The sequence below is a fragment of the Aplysia californica genome, unplaced genomic scaffold, assembly GCF_000002075.1.
Source record: "Aplysia californica isolate F4 #8 unplaced genomic scaffold, AplCal3.0 scaffold00140, whole genome shotgun sequence".
Taxonomy (NCBI): Eukaryota; Metazoa; Mollusca; class Gastropoda; order Aplysiida; family Aplysiidae; genus Aplysia; species Aplysia californica.
The window spans coordinates 169,800-184,657 of record NW_004797410.1 but is presented as its reverse complement, the minus strand read 5'-3'; the positions used below and the strand labels follow the sequence as shown (position 1 = coordinate 184,657).

Below are 14,858 nucleotides of genomic sequence, written 5' to 3'. Positions count from 1 at the left end.
TGAAGGAAAATTTTTTCTTGCTTTCAAAGAATTTTGGCTAAACATTTTTATGTTGTTTGGATTAGAGCATACACCCGGATTTCTCTCTCAAAGCCAAAATGTCGGCCAATTGACCCAAGATAGAAAGCATAAACCCCTCCACCTTTGGAGTCAGAATAGGTGATAGGCTGGTGTTGCGAAAGGAGTACCACCCAGTTGTTCAACACGGTGTGTGTATGTGTTGTTTTGTTTCGTCAGTATTGCATTTAAAGCGTTTATATCGCTTGAAAACATTTTTGAAGACCACAAACTGGAAACAGACATTCTGAGACTGAGGATGTGAAAAGTAGACAAGGCAGGGGATTCCCAAGGCAGCAAGTAGATCTAGAAGGCTTGCACTTCTGCAAGATATACCAATAATAATCATTATAATATATAGAATCAATAGATCTCATTAAATGACTGGTAGGCCGAGGATTGTACTTTACTGAACCACCGGTCGGAACTACTTTCACTATGTGCCCCTGGCCGTGGTGCCTAGTCGGTCCGCTATTCTTCCTTTCAAAGCTCCCCATCTCACTTTACTTTCCGGCAGTGTGTGTGTGAGAGAGAAAGAGAGCAAGCAGGGGGAAGTTAGCAAAATGTATGACATTATACTCCAGTTGGCAGGAGGGAACGAGAGAAAGATAGAGTGGGAAATAGGTGGTACTGCTGGGTCGTGAACACGAGAACGGAACTGAATCGCCACTCTTGCCTGCGGAACGCGATTCACGATTCGCTTTGAATGTAAAAACACGGGATTCTTCAAAATGCATCACTTGGTACCTTTCACTAGGCAGAGGCACACACTGTCTGTGGGATAGACGTTAACCCTTAAAATTCGGGTCCCGAATTAATGTGTACACCGATAAAAGTGCATTCTGGTGCGACTTTTCCCAGCTTGTCCTGACTTGGTGCACCGTTCCACTTGGCTAACAACGCCGCATATCCTGCGGGGTCTGCACTTTTGTGCTATGTGTATGCATCAATCTGCTTGTGTTTTTGTGCGCCTCTGGAATTTTTTGCATTGTTTCGAAATGCGAAGCATTGGTATTATAAAAAATGTAGCGTTGGTAAAGATGTTCATCCAATGAAATTTGAAATATGAGCATTTTGACTCAGTTAAACACTTGAGGAATGTGAAAGGATGTTCAGGAATATACCTCCATCTTTCAAAGCAAACACCTTTTCACACTTTTCAAACGAGCCAGTTTTTACTCAAAACGCTATTTCCTGATGCAATATATTACGTTTGATGGTTTGGAAAACCATTGCCCTACCAGAAGGCGAAATTTGAGAGCAACTGAGGGGAAAAAAAGCGAACTGAATGGAAAAAAATATTTGGAGGCTATCACATTTTTTGTCCCTTTCAAGTGATAGCTGAGCGACTTTGTTAGTAAAAAGTGTGAGCTCTAGAATAGGAATTTGATTTGTTGTAACTTTCGCTCTCAGCATCTTATCAGCCGACGTAAGTAGGTCATAGATCAATAAGAAGGCGTTTTTCGCAGGATCAGAGTTAAAACTTTATTTAAGCGTTGCCTCAGAATCCTCACTCCGAATACAGTGAAACTCGGATTCAATAAATTTAGATTTGAAAAATTGAATTCAAGGAAAGTAGGTCAATGGATATCCTTGGGGGGGGGGGGGGAGATATATTATTCATTTAAATCAACAAAATAACTCAGAATTCAAGAACCGCATTAGGGCAAACTTAAACCCAATGAAGTCGCTTGCCAGGTGAAGCTTGTCTGCTAAAGTGGCTTCATGCATTTTTCTCCTACAATGGCTCTTTTCCAAGAACCATCAATCGAACCTGCACCATGGATCATAACATACCTAGCCTAATTAGAGCCTATTGCATACATCTTTTGCGACCAATTGAAAGCTTTCTTTCGCACCAACACATGCATTTAACACTTAAAGTACCGCGGTTTGGTGCGCTGAATAGCCCCTAAATACCGCAGCCTCAGAGAAAGATAGCCAAAAAATTGGTTGCAGATTTTAAAAAATTCCTGAGACAAAACAAGCGGACCAAATGCTATGAAATTTTCTCATGTTACTTATGACTAAATGAAATGTTCAAAATCCCGGCAATTATGCAAATTAGGGGATGACATCACGGCGGCCATTTTGAATACTAATGAAGTAAGTAGAAGAATGAAGGGTACGTTATAAAAAAAAGTAATAAAAAATGTTCAAGTGCTGGAATTGACTCAGTTTTGTGATAGGTTGAAGAGAAATGAGTGAAGAAGCAAATACAACCCGGAAAAAGTGTTAGTAGCACAACATCTAGGCCAAACAAAGCAGAAAACATGCATGCTGATAATGCGAAAACATGGAAAAAATTCAAAATAGAAAGAAAACATCACTGAACTTTGCATGCTTGTAGCTCACCTAAAATTATTGACTTTGCTTTCGTGCTGCCTTTGGTAGTGGGTAGGGGTCTCTACAGTGGCTCTGCACCCTGCCTTGCCCTCTTTGATGGCTTGGAGGGTGTTGGGGTGGCTCTTCTTACTGCCGCATAGTCATTTGTCGTGTGAAAGAGGCGAAAACAGGAAGTGGGACTTCACATCCAGCACAGTAGTATGAAGTTTGCACTCTCTGGGCTCCTGCAGCTGCACAAACTTTGCATCTAGGCCTGCTACTATCATATATTGCATTGGAAAGTGGTTTGAAGCAGCAACAGACAGTCGATCCTCAGAGTTGAGATCACGATATTTTTTTCTCTATTTCCGTATTGATTTTTTGTTGACGTTTTTGTTTTCTTTGGGCTTTGGTAAGTTCTTCAACAACTAGCAATCTAAACATTCTGGGGGTTAGAGTAGGTGTGGTGTGTTACACTTGTTGTAAATTGTGAGTCCATTGACAAGAGCAACCTCTTTTACAAATTATATATAGGGTGGTACCATTTTCGGCAACGATATGGGTAGAAGTAGTTCACGATCTTCTGGTTAAAATGATCTACTCCACCCATGGACTGGTTATATCCTTCTGCCATCACTGGCTTGGTGGTCTCTCTAAAACCTCCTTCATGATGTCTTGATCTTACTCTTTTGTTGCATGTGTTGTTGGTATGGACAGTACTAAGGATATATTCACTCTCTTGGTGTCATGCCAACTGCAGGCGACAAGGTTTCCTGATCTTGCGAACACGGGGTCATCATTCTTTTTTAGTTTCAAGTTCTTTTTCTTCAGCATGGCAGGAAATTCTTTTCTATTCTCCACACAGGTCCCACAAGCACCAGTTTGATTTTCCATGAGTTTAGAAAATAGTTTAGGGGATGTATAAAAACTGTCGGTGAATAAGACATGCCCTTTGCCGAGATAATCAGTCATGAGTTTCTTCACTATGGCCTCTCCAACACCTTCACGTCCTGTTTCATAGTAATTTTTCCCTGTGTAGAAGGAATATTCAAAACAATAATTACACTTGGGGTCCACTGCTGTAAACAGTTTGAATCCCCACTTATAGGGTTTGTCTGGCAGATATTGTTTTGAAATATGTCTACCTTTGAAGGCGATCATGGTTTCGTCTATACTTATATGAGCAATTGCCAAAACGTGAGACTCTCTTGAGACTCAGTGGTGCAAAAAAATTTTTCTTACCAATTTGACTCTCTTTTCTGTCAGTCACATATTGACATTTAGTGCTCATATTCCTAGAGTATCAGAGCAAGGAGATGTACGGTTTTGGAGATATGGGTCTATTGGTTTGGCAACTACTGTATTTTTTGTATGTAACAGTGATGACACAAACAGATAAGCAGCAAGGCAAATTATAGACTTTAAATTCCATTTGTTTAGTAAACAAACACTTTGTACACTATGAACTCCATTCATAATGGTATATGAATGGCAAGCTTTGTAACAATGACGCAGTGGTCAGAACATATCATCATTGTTATGTACAAGAAAGGATGCACATTGGACATTATCATTGACAACACATCACAATAGTGAAAGGCTGTACAAATACAGTTATCAAAGCCTCAGTACCAGAAAAACACAAGTGTAAAACAATTTTTTAACTAATATGAGGCAAAAGCACAAAATCAATGGAGCTGACTTGTAAACAGTGATGACAAACATGACTTGTACATAGCAATGATGACACAATGTACAGGAAAAGACAAAAGTCTTGCCTCCAGAGATAAAAGCGCACTTTAAGAATTTTAAAAAAAACAGGAGAGGTTTCTTTTGCTTTGAAACAGATACCAGGTCATATCAAAGACAGTGGACGATCACAATTATGTGGCTAATTATGACAAACAGTACTCGTACATAACAGTGATGACAAAACATACTGGGAAAAGGTAAAATCATGCCTACAAAGACCAAATTTGCACTAAGAGATACACAGATCAATAAAGGCGTATTTTGCTTCTAAATGAATCTTGCATGTATGAAATATATGTTCAAAACTTATTGATATTAGCAATTATGAAAAATATTACTTGTACATAACAATGATGACATAATGACACAATGTATTGGAAAAAGGTATATATCATACCAACAAAGAACAAATGTGTATTTTTGAGTTAGATAAACAAGGACAAGTTTGTTTATTTGTTTGAGTAAAGAGAGCACACATTACTTAAAAAATGTTTGCTCTTAGGACAATGTAATTTCTTGTACGTTAGTCAGTCTTGTACGGCTGCATGACGACACCCCAAACGTCATCACTGAGCACAAAAGCTAAATCTATAACCACAGAAATGATCCATCTCTCGAAGTTTGTTCACACATCACACTCTTGTTCCAGGAATCCAGTGTAAACACCGCAATTTTACTAAAATATTCAACAGAGTAGCCTAAAAACACGCAAAACAGCCCAGTACGTCACATTCAACGCAACATTCTTGTGCGTCACCGGACGCTGAAGGCAATGACTACTTTCGTTTTTCTGTTTCCCCCGTTGCTTCCGTTGTTCTGGGGACGCGGGTAAGGGGAAGTCACTCAAGAAAACAATTATATCCGGGCACTTTTGATGACCCGTTCAAAACAAAAGTGGGCGAAATTCGGACTTCCGGCACGTCGCAAATTGACGACAATAACGGCGAACGTTAAACGGCCGACCGAAATCATAGAACCCGATGTTCCTTTCGCGCATTGCGGCTTTTGAAGTATTGAATAAACGACGATAGGCAAAGAGATTTAACCAGCTACGGTGATTCTACTGAAAAATAATGGTGTTTTCTGAAACACCTAGTCCGTGACGACACGACAGACACACAAGTAATCCGAATTGTTCGTCTATTTGCAAACAAATAAACCGATTTCTTGAGCAAGTTAACCTTTCTCAATGACAAATAGCATAGGATCAAAGCACACGTAAAAAAAACACACCCAAAAATACTAAATTTTGGACATTCTTGGAAGTTTGCATTGGTGTGCTCAAAATGACACTCCAGGAATCACTAAAAAACGAACATTTTTGGCACAAAATTTACAAACTCAAGATTGTAAAGCTGACAAGGGGTCTGAAACTGCTAATGCAGGTTCTACATCCTATATTTGACATGTGTATACGTTTTGGAGGAATAAATACTAATGCATCACATTTTATGCACACTAATGTGAGATGTGTGTGTTTTTCCCCACGTTTTGGCAATGGCTCATATGTCTCTTCCAGGTGAGTAAATGCTTTTGTACAGGTTCTTGGTTTCATCTATCAATGGTTTCACCTTGGAAATAGGATCATATCCTGGTTGCCCTCTTGCTATTCTTCCAGTATTATCAGAAAAATGAAGAAATCCATTCAGATATTGGTATCTGTTTCGGCCCATGACTTCTCCGAACTTGTTTTCATATATGAAGGTTGGACTCCATTGATTCACTATGGAACACTGGGGGTACAGCCCCATACATATCTGTAGCCCTATGAATGCTCTCATCTCATCCTCTGTTGTATCAAACCACTGATCTTTCCTGTATGTGTCACCTTGGCCATCCAATACTTGGTGCGCATATCTATTGGTTTCTGTCACCATTGACTCTACGACTTCAACAGGGAAAAACAACTTGAAATATTCCACTGCCTTCTCACCAGCTGATAATTCTAAAAACTCTTGACTCATACCTTCACTTTCTACATCAAAATCCTTGAGCCAACTTTGCTCAAATGGGTCCTCGTCTGGATACTCATCCCACTGAAACAGCTGTTCATTAGTGCCACGCCCCCTTATCTGTCCAGGTCCAGGTCTACCCGTCCTTGACCGTGACCCCCTCATTTCATTTGACGCGACCTCATTCTCTTCATCACTAGATCTACTTCCTTCACTATCGAAATCGTTCTCTCTGTCCCCCAAACTTACGTTCTGAAGACTTGGCGAGTTTTCTTCACTAATCCCTGACAGTTCTGATCCTGAGTCACTGGCTAATGTATAGGTAGGGTCCTGTTCCATGGCTAAAATAGCCTAGAATTCAGAAAAGCTTCACAAATCGCCATGAAAAAACCCCACAAAGCTTCGCCAACCATTTGTAGTGCACTGAGAGTAACGTCCCTTGAATTTCCTGCCACCAACGTGACCCGGTGATGTCGTAAAAATGTGTACCGGTGTCGGGTAGGTAAGAAAGGCATCGTCGGTGCCGGCGCAATATTGCGCCATAGGTATGTTAAGTGTTAATAAGACATCGTGTCTTAGAGTGTGCAGGGTCAGGACAGGTTGGATGTGCGGCCAGCATGGATGTTAATGGGGAGGGGCGTAGGTACAAGCCTTTTGGGAGTGGAACATCAGTAGAGATGAGATGCAGATGCATCACAATTATAATTATAGCTCCAACTCCCCTCAAATGCTCACACATAAAATTTCCATACGAACTATAATATATATTACTATAGGCCTAATTGCTGTTTCGCATATTTTTTACAATTTCGGGAATTTCTGGGGGTATGTCCCCCAGTATTTCACCATAATTTGATATTTTGCCATTAAAAAGTTTTATTTTATTTTTTTTTTACAATCGATTTGCAATGGTTTTATTGGCCCTATGGAAGACTGAGCTCCAGCGTAACTTGCTTTTAATTCAGAACACTGGAGTTAGATTGCACAGGTAACGTGAATCACATTTGAAACAACTGACCCATTAATAAAACAAAATCTGTCTTGTATGTTCCAGATAGGTGCCTTGAAGAGAAACCATGAACAACCAAGGCAACAATATCGGTGGTTTGGGTGGTGCAAGAGCCCGCAACAACAACAACGGAGCTCGTGGTGGAGACAACAACCCGTTCTTTCACTTCCAGAACAGACTGTTCCATGCCTTGTTCTACCGCATCACTATCACATACGCTAGAGCTTTCCCAAGGCCCATCCGGAGGGTTCTGGAGTTTGCTCTTTTACTCAAGGTATTTGAGATTTGAGAGAATGCTATACAGCAAAAATCAGTTTTCTCATTCTCTTCATGTTCCTTTTTTGATCTTTCATCAAAGTTAACGGTTCTACAGAATATGTTTACCTGTCACTGTATATTGGTTCCAAAATTTATTTAATAATATGGAAAATAAATGTGTATCATCAGTGGGGTTTCTCCTGGGGGAGGGGGGGTATTTTGGAAATTTCAAAGTCTTTCTCAAAGTATTTAGACATGCTCTTTTAAATAGAAAATGTTTTTTTCATGTTGAATATGCATTTTATGATTTTCAACATGTGTCGCGGCGCGGTGGAATCAGGTGCTCATCAGTTTTTTAGCATGTGGAGTTATTAGTTAAAAGTTTGTTCGTTTCTCTTGCTTTTGATGAAAAAATACCCATTTATCTTGATTAAAAGTCAAGATATTTAAGATTGAATGAGGTGGGGATCATGTGGTATCTGAGGTAAAATTATTGAGAAAATGGCCTTCAAAGTTTGATGACTTTCAATGCTTGAGTCCTTGGAAACTGTAATTTTACATTTTTTTGGTGTCTTTGATCAATGTTTTTCAGTAAAATCCACACAGTAAGGTGTTTTAACAAGGATATAAAAGGTGTTGAACCGAAAAACCAAAATTTTATCAAAATGACCAAACGTGCAAAAAAAAATGCCGCTTACTTTGTTTTCCTTATTTTGATGAGTGACTGATTTCCCCACGATTCCTCGCATATAAGCACTTTTGCATTATAAATTTGGGTCTAAATAGTTGTTGATTTTATAAACGGGTATTATGTATATGATACATTTCTGAGGGGTTTTTTCGGTCTTGGAGGTGTGATGATGGATTTAAAAGGTATGTTGTGTTCCTGCTGTGTATGTATAATTTTCATTTTCTTTTGATATGAAAGTAAAAATAGAAAAGTCACAGATTTTTTACTGTTATATTTATAAATAGTGTTTTAGAAGTGAACAGGTGCATTTTCCATGCTGTGGCAAGTACGGTTAGTTGACAAAGTTGGTCAACATAAATTATGTTTTTGTTCTGAACTTTATTCTTCCTGGAATGTTTTATTTGGTGTATGAAATGTTGATTTGAGATCAGGTGCTCTGCCATAGAAATAATGCTGATTGTGTTGAGTGATGCCATACTTTATTGATTATAAAGAACACACAACCCTTTTCTGGAACGGTATTCTGACTACTTGCTCATTTTCCTCCACAGGCTCTGTCGGTGTTGACCATTCTAGTGTACATACATGCTGTCTTTGCGAAAGCTCCAATGAACTGTTTAGAGCATGTTCAAAGCTCATGGCCCCGCGATGGAATTCTGAGAGTAGAGATTGCACGTAATGTGCCTGAGAACTACACCATCATCAGTTCGTACAAGAAGGAGTACTCTGACATGCAGATGTTCTTCCAGTCCACACTTGCTGAGGAGCTAGGTTTGGAAGATCCCAGTACAGACCTGGATGAAGTCGAAGAAAGTTCAGCGGAGACTGGAGAAGCAGGAGACTCTCTTAAAAAGACTGTTGTAAGTGAACTTTCAGAGCTTGAAGATGCTGAAGGGGATGGTGACCATGATCCTTTCGGATTAAACAAGAGTGTTGTTGAAGATTTGGTTCAAAATGCCATGGGTGAAAGTGAAAACTCTGAGGAAATGGCTGCTGAAGATACTGGTGGTGGAGGTTCTGATAACAAGGAAAAGGAACAGTTGGTTTTGGAAGCGGACAATGAGGGAAAGCCTATGACTTCAGATAATCTTGACGAGTCACCAAAAGAGCCAGAAGGCAATGCCGAACCTATGGAAGATGAAGAAGTCACTGCTGAAGAAGTCGACACCAGCATTTGGAGTCTGATATTTAGGTGAGTATGTTGTCTGAAAAATATGAAGTGGCATGCATTTTCCACTGAGATTTTATTCTCGTAAAATAGATTAAAAAGGACTGTAAACTTCAGTGTTTATTGAGATCTTCTCTCTCTCTCTCTCTCTCTCTCTCTCTCTCTCTCTCTCCCTCCCTCCCTCCCTCTCTCTCTCTCTCTCTCTCTCTCTCTCTCTCTCTCTCTCTCTCTCTCTCTCTCTCTCTCTCTCTCTCTCTCTCTCTCTCTTTCTCTGAGTCTCTCTCTCTCTCACACACTCACTCCCTCATGTTCGCTTTCATGTTGACGGACACACCCACTTACTACTGTTTCAAAACATTAAATGAGGCTGACTATTTTTCAGTTCCAATATATTTTTCTGCACTGTTTTCGTTAATGTTTCAGCTTCCAGTTTGGGAGTAGCTTGAGGTTTTGGGATATTGATGATACTGAGGATATGCAGCAGCCTGACATGGATAAAGATATCTCTGTGGGCACATTCCGCAACAAGAGCAGACGCAACTTCTCTTTACCAGATGCCATCTCAATGAAGGCCCAATTGTCAGAGGGTCTGAGTGAGTTTGAAATGCTAGCAAGAGCTGGTGAGTGGAGATTGTGTGAAGAAAACGTAAAAATAAATGCCAAGCTGGGGTATTCTAATTCAAATTTATAGTATTTCATCTTTTCTAAGTTTATGTACCAAAAGATTTCACTGAGACGTGCTATTTTGTGATTGTTTTAATATGCAAAAAAAAGCTTCGATTAAGATTTTGTCTTTTGAAAAAGTTGAAGTGAGCTGAATTTTTACTCTAAATCTTATTTGTCTTTCTCAAAATGAAGAAGGTAATTTTAGTTGCTGCATTTCTATTGAGTGGGGACTAAGTAGAGTTAGAAATTCATATAGCTCATTTTCAGCTATTGGCAGTGATGTGGTTCTAACTCACAAGTTTCACATTTTTAAAAAAAATTGTCCTGTACAAGTTTTTTGGCTTTAGAGTGAAAAGTGATTGATGTGGTGCATTGTTGTGGGAATATTGAACTTGGTAGCAAGAATTTTTACAATGAGTAACAATGGCTGCCTAGAGATAGATCAAAGGTATCGTGTTTAAGGGGAGGGGGGGGTATAAATATTTAATACCTATTCGTTATAATGTAATGAGAAATTAAAATTTGATCAGTTTCAGTGTGGCCAGAAGAAAAATTCATTGTTGAATATTCCCTGGAGTATGGCTTGCTGCGGCTTCTACCAAAGACAAGGAAGAAACTGAATATAACTGTCATGTTGGTCACATTAGGTGAGCTTGGCCCATAGAATTATTACTTCACAATATTGGCAAGTTGACTCTTTCTTCATAGGTTATCTTATTTTTATCAGTGTAGAAGACGTTTACTTTCCAGTTTAAGAGAAATTGTGATTGATCATTGAAACTGAGTGTCATGTATACAACATACTATATAATCTACTATTTTCGACAAAATGAAATGTGTACCTGCAATGTAAGCATGTTACGATTTGAAAAGCTTCCACAATGGTAAACGCAACATGAATATATGGAAAGCTTTGTTTTTATTTGTTTTTGTTTTAAGCAAAGCTTTTTTTCACAAGACTGACTTTATTTCACGAGAAAAGTTCTATACTGCTTCATTTGCTCCTCTAATTATATTTAACAAAATTGTTTACAAGGTAGATAATTATCTTTTACCCTTCAGATCCAGACAAGGAGGAGTGCTTTGGTGATGGCTTCAGCCGGTTTTTGCTGGATGAATTTCTTGGTTATGATGATATTCTAATGTCAAGTATAAAAAAGCTGGCAGAAAGGGAAAATAACAAAGGTGAGCAGCTAATTTCAACATTGTGACTCTCATTGAATGCATATAATGTTTTATTTTTCTTGTGAAAGGTGTTTGATTTAAGGCCTGGTATCATAATGTAAAGGCTTCACAGATCCACAGTGTCAGTGTGAGAGGATACCAGCCATCCATGTAAAGTGGAAGATTATTTTGTAATTGCTGTCTTCATTGTTATATCTAACCTCCTTTCTCCATGTGTATTGTACATGGAGATTTGAAGTCTACATGACAATGATAAAAACTGTTTATTATTGTTCAGATATTGCTGCTGTTGTAATGATGAACGATTTTGAATTCTTCATTTGTTCTCTTTTAACTTATAACGTCTAACAAATGACTGAAAATACATTGTATGTCTCCCCCCCCCCCCCCCCCAGGTTACCTGCGCAATGTTGTGACCGGAGAGCATTTCCGATTTATCAGCATGTGGATGGCCCGAAGCTCCTACGTGGCTGCTGCCTTTATAATGCTTATATTTGTAAGTGAGGAGGGAGTGCAAGATATATATTTAAGAGTGTCTCAAGTAAATGGTTGCCCTGAAGTTCAAACTAAGTCTTCTTTTTTATCCTGCATCCATATCCTGCTCATCATTTGATAAAAAAAATACTGTCATTATTTTTATACCATGTTTGTCTTGTTTTAAAAAAAATCAACATTAATGTTAAATCTTGGTTTTCTGCATCTAGCGATGGTGAGTAGGCACTCTTGCGTGGTCTGCTTTTACTTCTTTTATGCGCTTGCATTGTCCGAATCTGGTCTCTGATAAATGAAATTGTGATTTAACTTTAGTGAAATGGGACTGACTTTTATTTGACCTGTGCTAACTGTATTAACTTTTTTAAAAACCCTGATATTTATATATAAAGTCTGCCAAGTTTCTCAAATTTGTCCAAAAAAAGACCTAATTGATTTAATTTTTATTCTAATTGTGATTGAAAATTTGATTTTTTTTTTTCTTTTTCAGACGGTGTCAGTTTCTACTCTTCTGCGATACTCTCATCACCAGATATTTGTCTTCATCAGTGAGTAGATCAAGTTTTTATAGTATTTCTTCTGCCTTTTCAGAATATTCAATAGTTTGATAGCACAGCATTAGTTCAAGAAGAAATATTTAAAAACATGAGGCTGATAAGTTTTTGTTTCATGTATTCAGTGCATCTTGTACAGAATTTGGAATGTAAGATTAAGTGTCGTAAAAGTTAATTAAATAGTGTATTTTACATGCAAGTTTGTTTGAATGCCTTGAATGCTCTAGCTTTATGTCAGTTTGATTTGTCATAAAGATTAAAAACACCTCCCAAAATAATACCACCCGTTTGTTAGTTAAAAAAGAGAATTGTAATTTGTTGGGGGGGGGGGGTTGAGGGGGGAGGGGTAGGAAATTCTGTTTCTCTCATAAACATATTTAGCTTTGAGGATGTTTTATCTTTGCTTATTAGGGCAGTACTTAGTATAATAAATCAGGAAGATATTGTTTCTAGAGGTACTTAGGGTGTTGTAGGGTGTTGTTGGTCCTGTTTGCAAAAGACAACTGAGAAACATTTTAGCCTAGTAAACAGATTCTTCATAAACTAAATTTAGTTCTGACCAGATCAGGTTAGGATGTGAAGAATACACAATTATGTGACTAGAATATGAGGATTTACCTTTAATTCACCAGTGCTCACCTCATATAAAAAAAAAAATGTTTTTTAAACTCGAAATTCATTACTTTTACCTGGTTGTTTGAGAAAGAAAAGTAAGCTGTGGGATTTGTCCTAACCAAAAAAAAAATAATTTTAGAATACATTTACAGCACAAATATCACTGTTAATCTTCTCGAGGGTGGACTGTCATTTGCCTTTGAAATGTTTTTCCTTTTCTCTCCCTCTATTCCAGTGGATTTGCTCCAGATGTTTGATATGAACATAGCTATAGCATTCCCTGCTGCACCGTTGTTAACAGTAATATTAGCACTCGTAGGTGAGTAGCTGGAAAGAGTGCGGTGTATGTGTTGTGTTGTCCTCAGTTTATTTTTGTATTTTTTCAATGCTTCTGCAGTGTCAAACTATATTTCATGTTTTGTGTGCTTCTGCATTATGAATTTGAAAATCAGGGTACACCCATTGTGCAGCACTGTGGCACTGAGGCAGCATGATTAGAGAAGTTTTAGATTTGATGCACAGGCCAAGAGATTGAAGTTGTAATTTGATTATGTGAACGAAACATTGTCCACTTTTCTTTTGTCATAGTACGCAAAAAATGTTGTCTCGATATGCATAATGTTTTTGTTTAATACCGGAAATATGGCTTATTCAGAGTATATCTTCTCTTCATATGTCTTTGATCAGAAGAGGCCTCTGGATCGCTAACAACATCAGAAGTGGCTTGAGGGGGGGGGGGGTAACCTTATTGATCCATAATGAATGTTTATAAGCTCAGATGTATAAGAGTGGTATTTTTTTTAGTGTACAGTGTACTATCTTCTTTCTCCCCTTCTGCTTTCTTTTCAGCGCTGCTAGGGTACATGCTGCTTTGATGTGTGACCTATCTGTGTTTAGTGTTTAGTAGCTTATTAGACCTCGAAAAGAAAATTAAAAGATGTCAAGACATGTTAAATTCACCTTTTTCTTTCCTATATATTGCAGTTCTTTGGAAGATGGACTTCGAATTTATATGGTCGGCTACTTTAATATTCTTCTGTTTTTGGTGCATTTATCCTGAACCATGCATATTAGCTGGGGGGGCTATTAGTTCTTTTTTGTCTGGTGTGTTTAGACCTACACCCTAAAACCCAAGCATAGTACAACAAGGTACCACACTAGTGGATGTTAAAGTGGTAGATAGTGGGTACTATGGTGAGCTCTGGGCTGTCTACTTCTTTTCAGTGTACGTCTTTAGCGAAATGCTGGTGTGGTCGTGGAGGACTTGCTGCACTGACTTATAATATCTCAAGACTGTCTAAGATTCTGTAGTAGGAAATTTAATATTAGACCTGCATGTTTGCCGACAATCGTCTGAAATCCGACAATCGCGACCCGACCCGCGAACCGGCCGATGCTATCGCTAGGCCCACCTGTATCGTCGGCTTAGTCGCCACTTTCGTTTTCGTGCCGACTGCCGACGTCTGCGTTTCCGACATAATTGTCGGAACCTAAGTAGAAATGCGAATACGAAAAGGACGACGACCTAAATTATCTAGTTTCAGTTTCGTGCTCGAGCGGCCATTTTGAATTTCGTTTGTTGACTAATTCAATTGTTCAGATCGTGTGTATTCATTCAAGTCCGACTCTCTTGTTCTAATAGAATTATATAGATCATTATAGACCTCAATGGAGGATTCATATTCCAATTCTATTTTGTCAAACCCTATCATAGGTTGTGCTGTAATATTAATATTGGTAAAAAAAATAAGCATTTCATCAGGTGCGTGAATTATTTATTTATTTAGATCTATATATCTAGATCTAGATCTAGAATCTAGACTCAGCTGAGTCCCTTTGTTCGGAATCGGATGCGGATTTCTAGATCTAGATCTAGTTCAATGCCTATTCCTATTCACTTGTTCTACAAGATCTAGATCTAGATCTAGATTTATTTAGATTACTAGATATCTATATATGGAGGATTCTTATTCCAATTCTATTGTGTTATCGAGCCTTGTGTTATTGTATCAAACACTATAGCAATGTAGATCTAGATGTAAGCCATAAGATTCTAGATCTAGATTATATGCTCCTTGTTGGTTTTGGAGTGTGGTTTTTTAATTTTTTTTTTTTTTTCATTTAGGACTTGTTT

The 14,858-nt window shown here is 38.3% G+C and overlaps 2 protein-coding genes across 3 annotated transcripts in view; one reads left to right on the top strand and one right to left on the bottom strand.

Annotated features, from left to right (window-relative positions):
- The first annotated feature begins 88 nt into the window (after positions 1-88).
- LOC101851345 overlaps positions 89-14,858 on the top strand; it is a 25,481-nt gene continuing 10,711 nt past the window's right edge. Inside the window, exons 1-9 of one of the 2 annotated variants that reach the window (XM_013081662.2) lie at positions 89-207; positions 7,141-7,369; positions 8,596-9,236; positions 9,636-9,832; positions 10,409-10,525; positions 10,941-11,063; positions 11,459-11,559; positions 12,046-12,103; positions 12,963-13,043. In XM_013081662.2, coding sequence (XP_012937116.1) covers positions 7,163-7,369; positions 8,596-9,236; positions 9,636-9,832; positions 10,409-10,525; positions 10,941-11,063; positions 11,459-11,559; positions 12,046-12,103; positions 12,963-13,043 — 1,525 coding nt within the window. In that variant the 5' untranslated portion in view covers positions 89-207; positions 7,141-7,162. Of the gene's footprint in view, positions 208-7,140; positions 7,370-8,595; positions 9,237-9,635; positions 9,833-10,408; positions 10,526-10,940; positions 11,064-11,458; positions 11,560-12,045; positions 12,104-12,959; positions 13,044-14,858 lie in introns of both variants that reach the window. The other variant, XM_005096861.3, reaches the window with a different exon arrangement.
- On the bottom strand, positions 5,637-6,425 carry LOC106011558 (piggyBac transposable element-derived protein 4-like). Its single transcript, XM_013081650.1, has one exon. It carries the CDS (start codon positions 6,423-6,425, stop codon positions 5,637-5,639), a length of 789 nt encoding a protein of 262 aa, XP_012937104.1.